The sequence below is a fragment of the Labrus bergylta genome, chromosome 7, assembly GCF_963930695.1.
Source record: "Labrus bergylta chromosome 7, fLabBer1.1, whole genome shotgun sequence".
Taxonomy (NCBI): domain Eukaryota; kingdom Metazoa; phylum Chordata; class Actinopteri; order Labriformes; family Labridae; genus Labrus; species Labrus bergylta.
In genome coordinates this window covers 792,867-811,123 of record NC_089201.1, presented here as the reverse complement: position 1 = coordinate 811,123, position 18,257 = coordinate 792,867, and the positions used below count along the sequence as shown (strand labels likewise).

The following is an 18,257-nucleotide window of genomic DNA, read 5'->3' as shown; positions in this document are numbered from 1 at the left end:
ATGCTCATCCAGGGACTAATTGGCGTAATCTGTCTTCTTTCATATGCACTGAAAAAAAACTTAGAACAAGCTAAAAAAAAATCCAGAAAGCACCTAGTGCCCCAGTTTTAACAAAATAACAAAACAAACACCTTAACAAAACCTCAATCTGTGCATTTGCTGAAGGGACTTACAAGCGGATTTCTCTCTCTTTCATGCTCTCTCTCCCTCTCTCTCTTGTGCATGCACAAACGATGGCAATAATACGTATATTGAAAATGTCTGCAATAATATTCAGGGGGCTGTGAATATATGGGCAGACATGCCTGAGTGTCATATATGTGGGAAACACAGGCCCATTTGAAAATTGAATATCACAGTTCAAAATCACAATCAAGGAAAACTAAATTCTTATGGTATACATTTAAATTTATTTGTGGCAAATGTCGTCTCAAAATGCAAATGAGGTACAAGAATGCAAAAAGTAGCCGCCAAAAAATTGTTTATATAAAATAGACTACATTCTTATCTCGCACCTGACACTAACATTGCTAGATCCAGCCACGTCTATCATCTTACAACAGTTGCAACTGTTTTTAGCCCTTGATACCACAGGGGTCTGCAGTATTGCCTAATTTTTTTCAATGTAATACAAGTTCCCATGACACACTTTTGAATTACCAGTCAACCCAATCATCTGATAGTATTAAATTCCTTCTACTTGATTGGTGGAAGCCTCAGATATATAACAACCTTGTGTTCTTTGAGTCTGAATTGACTTTATAATTTAGTAAACCTGCACTGACCTTCAGCGCTATGTCGTATGTGTGTTCTCCACTGATGTTTGTGTACAGTATACTTCGGTTTTCTGTGTGGTAGGGACAAACTTGTCATCTGCCAGCTCACAGTCCACCCACCCCCATCCTTAGCCCCCTGCCCCTAACCTTCTGCCCTCAAACACACTCATACACACACACAAACACACACTGCCCATATGGAGCAGTTGGCGCCCAAAAGCGTCCAAAGCAGCCGGACCCATTCCCAGGGCAGAAGGTGAGGGTCCCCACAGCCTGCTGTGTGTGTGTGTGTGTGTGTGTGTGTGTGTGTGTGTGTGTGTGTGTGTGTGTGTGTGTGTGTGTGTGTGTGTGTGTGTGTGTGTGTGTGTGTGTGTGTGTGTGTGTGTGTGTGTGTGTGTGTGTGTGTGTGTGTGTGTGTGTGTGTGTGTGTGTGTGTGTGTGTGTGTGTGTGTGTGTGTGTGTGTGTGTGTGTGTGACCGTCCAGTCCTCACGGGCTTGAGTCCCGGACAGACTGTTGTATCGTCCTTTCTGTGTGTCCTGTCTGTGCACTTTTGTGTATGATTTTGCCTTAAATGTGTGTTTGCGCGCGTGTGTGTATTTGTCCCAACAGAGTGTGTCCCACGTGAGCTAAAGGACAGCAGCAGAGGACTGTGGGTCCTCCAAGCATAGGCCGGGGTTTCAGTCGTGTGAACTGCTGCACCTTCTTAACATCTTCTAAAATGTGGATACATGTAACAGATGAAAGTGTGAGTGTTTACTAGGTTGTTATGTTCCTAGGAAACTGTTTTTAAAGCCGACTTCATGCAAATTTTGCAAAAGAATACACAAAAATCAGACTAGTCAACAAGTGTAAGGTAAGATCATTTAACTTGCTGCTAAAGGGGGGAGGGGGTTGGGGCATGCTAAACACATGAATACAGCGTCTGCAGGTTAACAATGTCATTTGCTAAGTTTGGCCAATATTAGGTGTGTTAGCACCACCAGCCTCTGGTCCTCCTTGCAGGTTAAATATGTGCTTGGTTACACATCGCTTAGGTACAGTGGTTATATGCCTGTTTAACCTGCCAACATACAACTTTGATTCCATTTTCTAGATCAAAATACTGCCAAATCACCACACGCTACAACATGCCATTTTACACCATGCTAGTGTACATTTTTGTAGTAGAGCATTGATGCAGTCTCACAGCAGCCATTTACCAGAGCTACAGCCTTGGCTAGTGGTATGTGGCTGTGTTACAACATTTGAGCGGCAGAAGGCCCAAATTAAAAATCAGGAAGACAGTAGGAAATTTAATTCTTGCTAATGTATTCTCCTCGACTGCCTCAAACAGACAACACAACAGGTAGTTTCAACCAAAGAGGGTGACCGTTCAAATAGACTTTCCTATTGTGCAGTTATCCAAGTTGTGCCAGGCTTATCAGTGACCATGCCAACCCATAAGGTAATCATAGAGTTAGGTAGGAATCTTTCTTGCATAATCTTGTTAAGCTATCCCATGCACCATATGTAGTGTTCTCATGGTGGAGTTGTGTTTCAAAGCCCGGGAGAGGATCAATATTTGGATTGTGGTCTCTAATATGATTTTGGAAACCTCACTCATATCATAAAACAGTTGAACGTTATGTTTGAACACCCTATTCTTATATTCCTACACCCTATATTTCTATTGTAATTGTGTTATTGTGCTGTTTATGTAAATTAATGTTTCAGTGTGTTATCAAGAAAATAAGATTGTGAGTGTGCTGGGCTGCCCAGAGTGAGCCAAGGGTGGAAGTTGTTTTTCTACCCCCTATGGGGTGTGTGTGTGTGTGTGTGTGTGTGTGTGTGTGTGTGTGTGTGTGTGTGTGTGTGTGTGTGTGTGTGTGTGTGTGTGTGTGTGTGTGTGTGTGTGTGTGTGTGTGTGTGTGTGTGTGTGTGTGTGTGTGTGTGTGTGTGTGTGTGTGTGTGTGTGTGTGTGTGTGTGTGTGTGTGTGTGTGTGTGTGTGTGTGTGTGTGTGTGTGTGTGTGTGTGTGTGTGTGTGTGTGTGTGTGTGTGTGTGTGGGGCAGCCTGGGGCCATCGAAGGGGGCCTAGGGAGCCGCGGAAGGAGGGATGAGGCAAGAGAGGGATAGAGGGATGAGAGGTCAGCATGGGTCTCACTGGGAAAGGTGCTCGTCTGGGCCGATGGCCAAACTGGAAGGTGGAAAGGAGAGTTGCATGGTCAGAGGGAGAAAGAGGGATAAATGGGCTGATTTTAAGGATTCAAATTTGAGCAGGTAAACAGCTTAACCCAAGGTGAACATATCCATCTGAGGACGAGTTTGAATGCAGGTTTTCTTGATAGAATAACACAAGTTCCAATGAGCTAATGATACTTGGAGATAACCTGTACCTGTACAAAGGTCTGTAACAGGTTTGTTACACTTTTACATGACCTGTTTGAAAAGGATATTTCATACTCAATTAGAATAATATAAAAGTTTGTATAAAAAGTATTTTTAAAACCTTTATCATTGTCTTTGAAAGTAACCTAACACTACCTTAAGGTGTAATACATTTTTTACTCTGTAAGTCATTTTATTGAAATCGGTTCTGATAGTTAATTAATTGTGTAACCTTCCAAACGGCTTTGAGTATTATTCATTTCTGATTCTTTTGCATGTGTTTGGAGTCAGTTTTAGAGCTGGGAGCAGAAACCTTTTTGCTGCTACTAGCTAAGATCCTTTTGATTTAGATATCAAAGCAATAGAAATTAGAGACTTGCATGGATTATATTTCCATTTCGGGCATTTAGCAGATGCTGTTATCCACGGCACACTAATTGAACTAATGTTCTTGAGAGCTGGTTTTCATGTCAGCCAGCCAAGACGTTTATTATATCAGTTTGTGGGTTTACAACTTCATGGCCAAAACCAGCAGAAACCTGGACATACAAGGCAATATTTCAAATATACTTTCTGATGGCTGATAGAGTTGATATTCATTACATTTTAGCGTGTAAAGTTTCTTTTTGTAAACTTTGCTGCTTTGATGTATTCTCCCTCTGTGTGACAGCCATGACAAAGTGACAGAGTTTGGATAGGGGGGAAGAGGACAGGGGAGGCAGAAACATAAAGAGAGAATGATCAGCGTGTGTGTCTCTTCATTAGAGTGTTTCACCAAGGCTGTGTCCTCCACACGTTGCCACACTGACTCGCCTATTAGAGAGACACACGGGGAGTGCGTTAGTTGTTTGCATGCCTGTGTTTGTGTGCGTCTGTCATTTCAGGTACACTTAGGCGGTCCGTTTAGTTCTCCTCTTTTCTTTTTCCATTTCTTATCACAGACCCCTGGGTTCTCTTCTCTCCTCTCTTTCTCTCTTTTCTCGTCTCCCCTTTTAAAGCGCCGTCTCTTCCCTCTCCTCTGGAGTTCAGAGTCTGTCCATCTGGAACGTCCCCCCCCCCCTCTCCCTCCCACGGTCCCGTCCAGGCCGAGACACAGGGGTGAAGGCCAACACCAGTAGGGGAGAGGCTGTCGGAGGGATGGAGGGAGAGATGTCTGCACTATAATGAGTAACAACATGAAAGCCAACGGAAGGAGGGAAGGAGCGAGGGAGGGAGGTAGTGGAAGAGAGATGAAGACAGAAGAGTAGAGGGACTGCTGGGGACAGAGGGAGGGATGAAGGATAGAGGGAATGGATGGGAAAGGAAAAAGGACTGCAGAGTGAGAGATAAAGCGGGAGCGGAGCTGTTGGGGCCCTGTGGTCCTCCACTCCGCTCCTCTCGTTCGTTTTCATTCACCAGAGAAGAAGAGAAAGGAGGAGGAGATGGGGATATGAACAGCTGCCTGCTCCTGCCTGTTTCTCTTTCTTTCTCCTATTTTTTCCTCCCTCTTTCTTTCCCTCCAGTCCCCCTCCCTAAACCATCCATCCTCCTCATCTTCTCTCGAGGATGCTTCTCTAATTTAACTTTTCATTGAAATTTTCTCCGGCCCCCCCCTCCCCACCCTCCAGTTTCTCCCAGTTTGCCATTCGGCCTTGTCTTGCCAGGTCCCCTCGCGGCCGACTGACAAAGGCGCCGTTAAAAAGCCGTGTGATCCTCCATTTTAGCGCCAGCCACGCTAGTCAGAGGATTAGGGCTCTTTAATGACGCTAATCTCTCCTCCCCTTCTTTCTCAACAGCCCCCCCCCCCCCCCCCCAAAAAAAAAAAAGAAAGTGATTTCTCCCTCTTGCTCTGACTGAATCCCCCTCTGGTTCATTCTCTTGTCGTCTTTCCCTCCCACTTCCCCACCTCACAAACTTGACAATGTAACTGACTCACACTGGTGTGTCTTTTAATGGTCCACATATGTCCACACCAGCACTGTGAAGAAACACTTAGACAAAGTACTTTTCTTATCCAAGCATGTCTTTGAGAGTGATTTGTGGTGTTTTTTTCTTTAATTATAGCTCACCATTTTGGGTTGAGTGTTTCTTCGTGCCGGCGAAAAAAAGAGGCAAATGGTGAGAGTGTATGTTGAATGTGTTTTAAATGGTTGAAATTATGTTTAGAAGTTTAGAAGTCGACCCTGTTAAGTTGGGCAGCAGGGAATGACTGGGTTGGCAATTTCTAGATGTGCAGCATTTTAACACCAGTCCTGCTAAATTCAAGATTTTGTTGTACAGCTGATGGCTAAATAGAATGAACACATTTTACTGATTGATTGATTAATTGTAGTTTATTTACGTATCATGCACACAAAGTGCCTATCCCTCATTGGTTCACTCCAGAAATACAGTTGCAGTGGTCAAACAATCCATTACAAGTCGTCACAAAGTTGCATGTTCTCTTTAAAGCTCTGTCTTAAACATCCTAAGCTACTTTTTCTCCCAGGCTTTCCAGCTCCAAAAAAAGCTTCCTCTTCTAAAGCCCAACTCCATTTTTACAAAATATTTCACTCTGCAGTTAAGGCATCGATGACCTTTAGTCATTTGATCTTTTACAATGTCAGGATCTGACACCGTTCATGCTGGCTCAATGTCTTACTTTTTTGTGGTGAGCAGGAGACATTTTTTTTTTACATATTTATTACATCTTTTTTTAATTATCCAATCAAGTAAAGACTTCAGTAAAGGCCTTCAGTCCAACAATTATAAATACTATAACATTTAGGATGTGTAATGTCTTTTTTTTTTATTTGTAGCCAATAAATCAGAAATCTTTGACATCAAACGTTTGCAAAGCAATTCATTGGTTTCAGCACTATATCATCTGGATGAGATGCACATTTAAATGTTTATAAAGCGTCATGTCAGTGTCACAATATTGATCAATGTAGTGGCACTTTCCATGTTTTTTTGTTGATAAACCATATCATTCACATGAATTGTAGTGAATATTTCTGCTGCCTCCAACACAGAAATGTCCCCCTCCCTCTCTCTGTCTCGTCTACCGTCCTATATGATACAAACTGGATTTTAATGGATTGTAATGAGGTGACTTGTTGTCTTGTTTCTGATTGGTCTAACGAGGGACATCCTCATTCTTGTTGGATTACATGTCAAAGTATAATTTGACTTTGAATACAGTTTTCATGAAGTGCAAAGAGGGACACTCTCTTAGAAAATTCAGACACTTGCAAAATGTTGTCTTAGGACCACTTAGCAGAGAAATCTAAATCTCAGACATAAATTACGATTTTAGAAAAGCAACTCTATTAATCTGAAATGAATGTCAGTCTTAGTAATGCTAATAAATGTATCTACATGTTTCAGTTTTTTTCATTATGCCCCCTATCCCTGTTGTTCCTGTTATTCTTTTTTCTGTCTTGCTGTTAACTCTTCTCAACATCTCCAGTATTCCTTTTTTCTGATCGATGTTTGTCCTGCGCTCTTGTTTTTAATCACTGTGAGCCTTAGCATGACATGCTGTTTGTTTTTCTCCTTCACCACATATCAATACTGCAATTTACTTCTTCATCCTCCTTCCTTCCCTTCTTCATGCTCTCATTTTTTTCCCTGTCTCCCTCTGTCTCTCTCTCAGTCGCTTGCTTTCTCTCTCCCTCTTGCCTTGCTGTTAGGCTTCATGTTGATATCTCTATTTCATATATTTTCTTAAGCCTTTTTTATTATTATTTTCATTCTTGCTTCCAGTCAAATTTATAAGTAATGCTTTTACATTTTTTTTTTTAACCCACACACCCCTGCAGAGTTCTATTTGCTCATCGCCGTGCCTACATTTTCTCACCGATCGATTCATCACAAGAATCTGTTACACCCCCTCTCTGCAAGCCTCAGTACACAATAGACCACACACACACACACACACACACACACACACACACACACACACACACACACACACACACACACACACACACACACACACACACACACACACAGCAGACGGTCAAGATTGTGGTAGGAGTTTGTTGAGGTAAAACAGAGTGTGCTTTGCAGAGGTTTCTGAAATTATCAGGAGAAACTTCCCCCCTGCACATGTGTCTGTGTTCATGTAATGGAGTATTGGCTTTGTGATAAATATTGGCACAAATCAAGTCAGACTTTTCTCTCTCTCTCTCTCTGTCATATCACTTTAGTTCTCCTTATTTTCTCTCTTCGATTTGTTGCTGGCCCAGTTGATATAGATATCAGATAAAAGCAAAGAAAACAGCCTCCCTCTATCTCTCTCTCTATCTCTTTCTCTCTCTCTCCCGCCTTTACATTTTTCAGGCAAATGCTAAATGGCCTTACTGTGCTTCACAGAGCGCACAAAGAGGAGCAGAACAATATCAAGCATTATTCAGCCCCTCTTTTGTCGCCTTGAACCCACTCTGAAGTGTCTATTATTAAAGGAGTCTTAGCCTTTTTGTCGCCTCTGTGCCAGACTGCACAGGAGGGCGAAAAAAAAAGAGGGAGACAGGAAAAAAAAAGGAAAGGAGCAATGCATAATCTCCTATGTATGACAGATAAAGGGAGTGAATATCGCCATCTTTCCGCTCTGCTCTCCACATCTCCTAATCGCTTTTCCGACGTTTCAATCTGCCAAGGCCCTAATGAAAATATGATGAGGCGGATCTATGGTCCTTGGGGACGGATGGAAGGATGGGAGGGGAGGGGAGGTGAGGCGAGGGATGGAACGAGGGATGGCTGCAGAGGGAGGATGAAGGGAGAGAAAATACACTCTGTCCTTATTTCTGGGCTCCGTCGGGGATACATAGTTCTTGGAGCTTTCTATTTAGATGTTGCTGCTGCTGGAGTGTGTCTCTCTCTCTCTTCCTATTCATTCTCTCTTTATCTCTGCCATCCTCATTTTCCATCCGTTTGTGTGTGTGTGTGTGTGTGTGTAGCCAGGATAAATGTGTTTATTTTTTTGTTTATATCCTCTTTTTCTCATTTGAACTCCCACAGGGTGGCTCTCCCGCCTCCTACCTTCCAAGAAAGATGTAACTTCTTCATAATCATTCTAATGCTCCCTGTCTTACCCCCACTTTTTTTCTGTCTGTGCATGCCTGTCTCTTCTTTTTTTTTTATAAATCCTGCAGCTGTGTGCACAATGTTTATGTGTGTTTCTTGCTTACAGCTGGATCAATGCATTTTTAAAAATGTCTGTTTCTGTGTCTCTCTGTCAGATGGAGATGATGACGCAGCGGGGCTGTCCTGGGTGCCTTCCTCGCCCTCCAGTAAAGATGTGGCATCGCCCTCGCAGATGCCAGACGGATGCTGTGACCTCGGCATGGCCACCGGCGGGGAGGAGGAAGGAGGCGCCGGTCTGCCGTACCCCTGCCAGTTCTGTGACAAGTCCTTCAGGTATAAAAGCTCACATGACACATGGTGTGTTAGAGACATCAACACTAGTGTCATATTTGGCTGTTTAGTTGCATCTTCATACTCATGAATATCAATGTGTACATGAATAAACAGTATTTTCCATATTACCATGGTAACATAGACCACTCAGGCAAACAGTGAAAAGAATGAGGTGAATACATTTCTCACTTAGCTCTCCAGGGACTAACTCGAGACCCATTTTAAGAACAGCTGTCACATACACCATAAAGTCATCATCATAGTTCTCTATTTCCATCTTTTCCCCGGATGTCCTCTTATCTGTCTCCCTGTCATGACACTGAATGGATTTATTTTGTTATATTTCAGTTTAATTTCAGCTCACCTCAGAAACCTAAAGTTCTGTGAGGAACATTGGGTGGGTGTTGATGTAGGCAACCTTTGAGGACAAGTCTGTGCCTGTTAGCTGTTTTGTTCTTTACATATGAAAGTAGTGCTTAAAAAAACAGTCAAATGCATCACTTATCATGAACCTTTGCAGTGAAAAATGTAAAAAAAAAAAAAAAAAAAGAAGGCTGTTTCTGCAGCAACCGTTTCAGGCTTAAAGAGCCCATATTCTGTCCTTTTTGGGGTTTGTATATTTAATCTATGTACCTACTTTTGTACGTTCACAATGGCTAAAGTTTGAAAAAAGTGTCTGTTTTCATGAACTGCTCCTCCTTGCTCCCTCTGCACTCTGAGTCCGTCAGCTACACTCTGTTGAGCCCACACGACAATGACGTTGGACTGACACATTTTTATAGAGGGGGGATAGAACTGAGCGTTACATGCAGCTAATGCTACAGCTAACAGGAGGACATAGGAGAAGCCGCGTTTCCACAGACTTTGAATTTTTGCACATAGATGTGCCTGAACATGCACAGGACACATATAAAGAGCATGCTAAAGAGCATATAAAACCAGAAAAAGCATAATATGGGACCATAAAAAATAAAAAATCGACAGTATGAAGTCAATCTTTGTGCTAATGGTCTTGTTTGTTTTTGTAGCTTTACGGTGAACATGTTTCTGTCAACAGGAATTAACATGCCAAAGCAACAGAAACCAACAGTCACCATCATCACAGTCATCCATTAAAGAACATTCTAGTTGATTTTATCATAAACCATATCACATTATATTATTAGTGTGTACATGCTACTTAAATTTTTTTGACAGCTATGATGTCATTTTTAGTTTATTTGTCTCTTTTGTAAAATACTTCAGTGCCAATGAAATGAAAGATGATCTTTTCATCTTGACTGTTTTTATCTTGATTGTTCATCTTACTCCTCTTGATCCTCCACAGCCGTCTGAGTTACCTGAAGCGCCACGAGCAGATCCACAGCGACAAGCTGCCTTTCAAGTGTACCTTCTGCAGCCGCCTGTTCAAACACAAGAGGAGCAGAGACCGCCATGTCAAACTCCACACAGGTAGATATTTATATCAGGCTTTAAGGCGTGCTAACTATGCATTTTCATACTATGATATAATGCTTGTAGACTCATTTAATGAACTTGTGTTTGTTTTGGCTGTTCAATAATGAATTTATGAGAATTGCAGAACCAGAATGGAATCAGGAGTTTTTCTTCTCAATAGTGGCACCAAGTTCAGTCCACACCTGTGTTCGAGCTGTCAGAGTTTTGAGATCTATAGTTTGTTTTTAAAATGATCTTTCATAAATCTGATTCAGGAGATAAGAAGTATAGTTGTCAGGAGTGTGAAGCTGCCTTCTCTCGCTCTGACCACCTGAAGATCCACTTGAAGACACACAGGTATGAGCGTCTGATTCTGTCATCAAATACAAACTTTATGTTGATTAAAATAAGATGCATTGTAAATCAAGAACTCCGAAACTGCTTGTGAATCACCAGTTTGAATTTGATTTTTCTAATTGAAACATCCAGCTCCAGCAAACCGTTTAAGTGCAGCGTTTGTAAGCGTGGCTTCTCCTCCACCTCGTCACTGCAGAGCCACATGCAGGTAAAAGTTACCCTGTTTTTGATACTATGAAGAATGTGCTTATTATTTCTTTCTTTACAAACAAAAAAAACAACTAAATTAATAATCAGCATGAGAAGGAGACACAATTAATACATTTTCTTCTTCTAATAAGTACACAAGTCAAAGGGAAAAGTAGCAGGAGGCCTTCAATGGTTGTCATCCTGAAAATGGTTGCCTCAGTATTTCACAACACAAGCAGCTCTAAATCTGAACTGCTTTTTGACTGTTTCAGGCTCACCGCAAGAATCGAGAGCACCTCGCCCTGAGGAGTGAGAGAGATGGTGGGAAGAAGGGAGCAGGAGGAGATGGTGACCTGGAGCACGACCTGTATATGTGTGATTACTGTGAGGAGACATTCAGCCTTACAGATGAGCTGGAGAAACACGTCCTGACCAGACACCCCCAGCTGTCTGACCGAGCCGACTTGCAATGCATCCATTGTCCTGAGATCTTTCTCGATGAGCCTTCTCTCCTCACGCATATTGAAACACAGCATGCTAACCGCAAGCACAAGTACTGCAGAGCTTTGCTTTTTGAAGTTTTAAAAACAGCTGATTATATTAAAATGCTGTGCTTGATTTGAAACTATCTTTGTCTGTATCCACAGATGTCCTGTGTGCTCAGAACAGTTCCCTTCTGTAGAGGACGTTTACTGCCACCTTGACAGCCATCGCCAGCCTGACTCGTCCATTCACAGCGCTGCTAGTCCTGATCCTGCGCTCGGCAGTGTGGCCTCAATGAGCTCCGCGACTCCAGATTCTAGTGCCAGCCTGGAGAGAGGCTCCACGCCAGACTCTACCCTTAAGCCCGTCCATGGCAGTGAACGAGGTCGCAGAAGAGGCACCGAGTCCGTGGACGACATCGGGATTAGCCTAGTTCATCAAGGTGGAGGTATGGTAGGCCTACAGTAGTTACACAAATTCAGATTTGCCAGTCCAGTTACATATCTTGATTTCAAAGCCAACACTTGGCTTAAAAGTATAAACTACCTTTAAAGGCTTGATATGTGATTTTTCACACTTAAACGTAATAGAAATGAAGTATATCCTCTGAAAATAACTCTGTGAGTCATGACTGTCTACAATGGGTGTAACACCCGAGTCCCACTGTCTGTGATGTTTTCAGAGTTTTCAGAGTCCTATCTTCACTTTGTTTACATCGCCCGGACGGCCAGCTGACTCCTCCCCTCGTGTATAAAAGTTGTTTAATTGAGGGACTAGAGAAAAGAAGAATAACATACTGTACTCACTGCTTAACTGTGTTTCTAGATCACACTCATTTCAGGTAAATTTACATGCAGTGTGAAGATACGAGCATAATAAAGATCGCTAGCATTAGCATGCTAACACAACAATGCAGCACAAGTTGTTTTGGTTTCATGCTGGTGCTCAAGGGCGACATCTGCTGGATCAAAAAATCCCATATAAAGCCTTTAAAGTTTGAATGTGGACGTTTATCTGTTTGTCTCTACAGTGGGAGGGGTGAACTGGGGTAAAGTGACCTACTCCTGCCCCTACTGCTCGAAGAGAGACTTCCACAGCCTGGCCGTGTTGGAGATCCATTTGAAGACCATCCATGCAGATAAGCCGCAGCAGAGTCACACATGTCACCTGTGCTTGGAAACACTGCCAACCCTTTACAACCTCAACGAACATGTGCGCAAAGCTCACCGCGGCAGTGGAGGAAGTGTTGGAACGGCGGCAGCGACTTTTCCCCTGTTGCAGTTTACTAATGTCACAGCGTTTCACTGTAACTACTGCCCAGACATGTTTGGTGACATCAACTCTCTTCAAGAACACATCAGAGTGTCGCACTGCCTACCTGGTGGGATTGTGGCAGGATCCACAACATTAGGTCTGTTGTGGAAGAAAGTTACTCGTTCTGATCAATTGAAAATAGCAATAGTTTCAATTATCATATTCTAAGAAATCTAACAATGTAACTGTATTTCTCAATCTTAGAGGGAAACCATGCCTTCTTCTGCAACCAGTGCTCTATGGGGTTCTTGACGGAGACTTCATTGACCGAACATATTCAGCAGACGCACTGCAACTCAGCCACAGGGGGCGGAGCTTCGTCCGGAGGAGCCGTGGCCAAACTGGAGTCTCCTGTACTGCAGTCTGCATCTCAATCTTTCATGGAGGTGAGAATCAAGAATATGCCAACAATTTCATTTCCATAACAAACTCTTTATCTTGACTGCTTTCTGAGGCCCAACCTTTCAGGGTCTGCATTTGAAAGGCGCTGTTAATCAGAGGCTGTCCTGATGAGCAGAGGGCTGATTCCTGTTTAATTGGGTAGATTCTTGGACTCCGTGTAGTGTTAAATGGAGCATATTGCTAAATTCAAATGAAGGATCTCGGTTCATTTTGCCATGTGATTAACTTTATGAGCTGAGTCTGCTGTTAATGACTCTTTAGGTTCTGCCGTTTTGCTGGCCTGGAGTTTCTCAGTTCATGGTCACATTGGCTGTGCAACAAATTTATCAATATGAACAACTGTCCATCCATTTCTTTTGTTTCTAACTTTTGTTTATTTTGAAAATGACATGGTTTTAGGTTTCAGTCTCCAAATATTTTATTATATGTATATTACTCCTAAGTTTATTATATATTGTAATGTAGTAACGACTTTAGTTCCTGACCTGTGCTTTCTCTGTCCTTTGCTTCTTTTCCTTAAACTACAGAAGAAGTCAAAACAGTATTTGCAAATGTTACTCTTAAAAAAGTAAAAAATTATTTTCTGTGCACAGGTTTACTCCTGCCCTTACTGCACCAATTCTCCAATCTTCGGCTCACTCCTCAAGCTCACCAAGCATATAAAGGAGAACCACAAGAACATCCCGCTGGCCAACAACAAGCGGCAGGCAAAGGTCGCAGACCTCAGCCCGGCCTCCTCGGATGTAGAGATCTCCTCCCCGAAACGCCACAGACTGGGAGGGGACTCCACACCCTCCATGGGGAGCAACGGGGACTACCCTTGCAACCAGTGTGACCTGCGGTTTGCAAGCTTTGAGGGTTTCCAGGCCCACCTGAAGTCCCACCTGGAGATGCTGCTGAGGCGCCAATCCTGTCCTCAGTGCAACAAAGAGGACTTTGAATCCCAGGAGGCATTGCTTCAACACTTAACAGTGCACTACACCACCACGTCCACCCAGTATGTGTGTGAGAGCTGTGATAAGCAGTTCTCCTCAGTTGATGACCTGCAGAAACACCTGCTGGACATGCACACATTTGTCCTTTACCACTGCACGCTCTGCCAGGAGGTCTTTGACTCCAAGGTCTCCATTCAGGTAAATGAGACAGCCTCCATCTTTTGAAAATAATTGTGTTACGGTTTGTAAATTTAATATCGTAATAAAATAACCACATGAATGAACCTTCTTTTCTTATTTCCCTCTACTTTATCACTTTCAGGTACATTTGGCAGTAAAACATAGCAATGAGAAGAAGCTGTTTCGCTGCACAGCGTGTGCCTGGGACTTCAGGAAGGAGGCGGACCTTCAGCTCCATGTTAAGCATAATCACCTGGGACAGAGGTCAGGCCTCCCAGGGGGGCTCGGGACAGGTACAGTACACCTTTCCTATTATCATGGTGTCCAATTTAGTATTATTCAGGCCTGAATATCTGAAAAAAGGGCTTATGATCATGATGTTTATTGATCGGTAGAAAATAATGTCATGCAAATAAACAAAAAAAAGCACTTAGAAATCAAGTCGTAAATATCTAACATGAACTAGCATAAGAAAAACCTTAATTGGTTGAGTGTTAATGTGACAGCAATCTTGTAGGTTAAACTGAGCTTGAATCTGCACATCTAAATTTCACGTCTGTCCAACAGGGCTCAAGCCTCGTAAGTGCATCTTCTGTGGAGAGACGTTTGGAACCGAGGTAGAGCTCCAATGCCACATCACCACACACAGCAAGAAGTTCACATGTCGCTTCTGCGGCAAAGCTTTCCATGCCCTCTCACTGCTGGAGAGACACCTGAGGGAGAAGCACTGTATCTTCGAGGGTGGCAACATCACTGGCAATGGAGGTGGTACAGGGAGCAGCGGGAGTCAGAACGGGACGCCCAATGGGCTGGCGACGTCCTCTAAGCGAGGAGGAGGAAGTGGTGGAAATGGAGGTGCGGGAGGCATTGATAGAGCAACAGTGGCAGCTGCTGAACAAGCTGACCTGCAGAACATGTTGTTGAAGAGTGGAGGGGTTGGAGGAGCCGGTCAGGGGGGAGATACAGTCAACAGCCATGAGGCGAGCGGAGGTGAGGAAGAGCTGGACAATTCAGAGCCCATGTATGCCTGTGATATCTGTGGTGCAGCCTACACCATGGAGTCCCTGCTACAGAACCACCGGCTGCGTGACCACAACATTCGACCCGGAGATGATGACGCCTGTAAGATTTGTTTTTATTCAACAACTATGTGCTTTACCGTTTAGTAACTGCATATTAAAAAAAGGCTTAAGCCTGGTTCACACTGTGTGATTTTTCCCTGATTGTATAAAAGTCGGGGTGTCATGTCAGCTCACACTGTACGACTGAATCGTTTATGACGCCCAACCAGACCTTGAGATTGACGTGCTCACAATGTACGACCCGATTGTCGGACACAGCGAAATCGGGACGGAGCGTTGACAATTGTTAATAAAGTTTCATTTGAAAAAAAGGATGACAGTTGGTGAAAGAGAAGGAAGTGGAAGTTGTTGTAGGATATAGAAAAGTTGTTACAATCATAGATATACAGATACAAGTTTCAGAAAAGTGCTGCACTGATGATCTGTACAGAAAAGTAAAAAAAACAAAAAAAAATGCTGGGTTGCGTCCTGCCGCTGGTTGCCATGACTACGGTGCTCCCTTGTCTCTCGTGATTATATTGTAGTCACAACTTCTGCCGGACCCTTTCATGATGTAATTGTTAAGATTTTAAATTCTAAATATCAAACATGTTTGAAATAAATCGGGGCGTCCCCGATGATCGCCGTGCAGATCGGGGAAACGTTAAGATTGGATCTTTGTTCCGCTCACACTACAAGATAATCTGAGCAGAGAATCGGTCCGAGCAGCTTTGAGTCGGGAGAGACCCTGAGATTGTCGGGAAGGAAGAATCGGAGCTCAAATCGGCCTGATTATCCTGCAGTGTGAGCCAGGCTTTAGTCCTAAATAAATAAAGTAGTGCTGTACTCATAATGATGTGTCACTGATGATTTAAAAAGTACCTTTATGCACCAGGTTCTCGAAAGAAGAAGGCCGACTTCATCAAGGGGAACCACAAGTGCAACGTGTGCTCCAGAACATTCTTCTCTGAGAGTGGCCTTCGTGAGCACGCTCAGACACACCGCGGCCCAGCCAAACACTACATGTGTCCGATATGTGGCGAGCGCTTCCCCTCTCTGCTCACCCTAACCGAACACAAGGTACTGTTACGTTTACTCTTTTTTCTGAGTGTATTTCAGCCTTTTATTAGGAGCTTTATGTGTAGGGAACAAAGTGAGTGCGTACCCTCACAGGTATAACAACACAGCCGTCATGTTGTTGTTTTTCACTTGTCTTACCTTTTAGTCGCTTTCTGTCTGTGTACCGGTCTTTTGATCCTGAAACTTCTCTAGCTGCTTTGATTGTTAAATTGTCCTTGGAGAGGCAATTTGTGCTGCTCCATACAACATGAACAAATGTTTGCATATTCAGAAAAAAGTATTGTGCAAAGAAATGCAGTCAGTTATTACAACAATTTTATCTGTATGTTTATTTTTATATGAAAGAGTAACAAGGCAACAACTGCTGCTTTGGGCTGAGAGCGTGGCACTAAGTAAAATATTACTAAGATCACCATATTGATTATGATAATATTTTTTTGTTTTGATAAATACTTGCGAGTAATTTAATGACTTTATACTTTGTGTTTCATTGTATTTATACATTTTGTGTGCTCTCTGTCTGCAGGTGACCCACAGTAAGAGCCTGGACACAGGAACCTGTCGAATCTGTAAGATGCCGCTGCAGAGCGAGGAGGAGTTTATAGAGCACTGCCAGATGCACCCTGACCTCCGCAACTCGCTCACCGGCTTCCGCTGCGTTGTCTGCATGCAGACGGTCACCTCCACTCTTGAGCTGAAGATCCACGGCACCTTCCACATGCAGAAGCTCTCCACTGGTTCTGGACTTTCAGGAACTGTAGGAGGGAATGGAATTGGAGGAGGAGGAGCAGGGGGAAATGGCTCAGCTTCGTCGTCCCCTAACGGGCAGCTTCAGCAGCATAAGCTGTATAAATGCGCCTTCTGCCTAAAAGAGTTCAAGAACAAAGGGGAGCTAGTGAAGCTGGATGTCAACGGCCTGCCTTATGGCCTCTGTGCCGGCTGCATGAGCAGGTAGGGAGCTGTTTTTTATTATTGAGCCTCCATGCAGACAGACAGAGATTTTTTTCAACAAAAAAAAGGAATTCTGTGCTTGTTACACATAATTTTCAAACATTTTTATATTAATAATGTCTCCTTAACTCAAACACCACAAAGCACACCTCCTTACAGATTATTCTCCATGCTGTACATGGAAAAACATACCCGCATTTATTTGGACAGGGTTTTGGATAGAGAATAATTGTATTGCACAAGTGTTTGAACATGGAAAAAAAAAAAGGTAAAATAAATAAAATGCTCAATCAAAACAGGGGTACAAACGGCCAAAGCCCCAGCCAAGGAGGAGCTGCAACGCCCGGGGATACGCAGGGAGAGAAGGCCCTGGCCGGGCTGCGTTGTCCGGAGTGTGGGGTGAAGTTTGAAAGCCTGGAGGATTTGGAGAGCCACGTTCAGACAGATCACCCCGAGGTCAGCCCTGAAACCAGCGCATCAGGAAAGAAGGCTGAGGCTTCACCTGCACCTAAGGTGAGATAAGATAGACTGAGATATTACTGGATAGTAAATGCTTTTCTGGAGTTTGATTTGGCTTTGGCAACAGTTTTGGCTAAGGTGAGGAGGAATCTTGGTAACCTGAGTCTGTTTAGAAAAAAAAACAGTATTTATTTTGATTTTATCTAATCCTGACCTTTGAAACAGACTGCCAGTAAAGATCCTAGAACCAAAGTTCCTGTTCTATTCTGCTTGATGTAGGTCAGATAATAATGAAAGGAGCCGATCTAGAATAGCCTGTAAATAAGAATAGGCCAGTAACATGTGGGCAGGTAAGACCAACAAGTGCATACAACAAACAGGGAGTTAAAAACTATCATATGATTTGCATCTTCAATATTATTACTGTTATTATCACAAAATAGGCTGTGTTAAGGGAAATGAAGCCTCACACTATCTAAATATGGACAAGTAATACATAATACGTAATACAATACATCTTAATATGAAAAAACTGCATTTAGCAGGTAGAGACATTTTTAGCAGTTAATGAAACCCAGAAATCCTGTGTGTGTGTGTGTGTGTGTGTGTGTGTGTGTGTGTGTGTGTGTGTGTGTGTGTGTGTGTGTGTGTGTGTGTGTGTGTGTGTGTGTGTGTGTGTGTGTGTGTGTGTGTGTGTGTGTGTGTGTGTGTGTGTGTGTGTGTGTGTGTGTGTGTGTGTGTGTGTGTGTGTGTGTGTGTGTGTGTGTGTGTGTGTGTGTGTGTGTGATGCCTCTGTGTTTTTAGCTTGCGAGCGTGCTCGGGTGTATGTCGGTGTGTGTCAGCTGAACCCCACTGGGTCCTGCGGCTGGGGCGTGCTGAGGCATT

The 18,257-nt window shown here is 43.2% G+C and overlaps 1 protein-coding gene across 9 annotated transcripts in view; it reads left to right on the top strand.

Moving 5' to 3' along the window:
- znf423 (zinc finger protein 423) overlaps positions 1-18,257 on the top strand; it is a 153,762-nt gene that overhangs the window by 58,286 nt on the left and 77,219 nt on the right. For 4 of the 9 annotated variants that reach the window (XM_065956429.1, XM_065956425.1, XM_065956424.1 and 1 more), the window contains 15 exons: positions 5,186-5,239; positions 8,347-8,524; positions 9,852-9,976; positions 10,231-10,318; positions 10,451-10,526; positions 10,780-11,060; positions 11,155-11,438; positions 12,021-12,401; positions 12,509-12,690; positions 13,300-13,839; positions 13,964-14,114; positions 14,389-14,943; positions 15,778-15,962; positions 16,489-16,913; positions 17,213-17,426. In XM_065956429.1, the coding sequence (XP_065812501.1) occupies positions 5,186-5,239; positions 8,347-8,524; positions 9,852-9,976; positions 10,231-10,318; positions 10,451-10,526; positions 10,780-11,060; positions 11,155-11,438; positions 12,021-12,401; positions 12,509-12,690; positions 13,300-13,839; positions 13,964-14,114; positions 14,389-14,943; positions 15,778-15,962; positions 16,489-16,913; positions 17,213-17,426 (3,719 nt within the window). The remainder of the gene's footprint in view (positions 1-5,185; positions 5,240-8,346; positions 8,525-9,851; positions 9,977-10,230; positions 10,319-10,450; positions 10,527-10,779; positions 11,061-11,154; positions 11,439-12,020; positions 12,402-12,508; positions 12,691-13,299; positions 13,840-13,963; positions 14,115-14,388; positions 14,944-15,777; positions 15,963-16,488; positions 16,914-17,212; positions 17,427-18,257) is intronic. The other 5 variants (XM_065956430.1, XM_065956428.1, XM_020640474.3 and 2 more) reach the window with 3 other exon arrangements.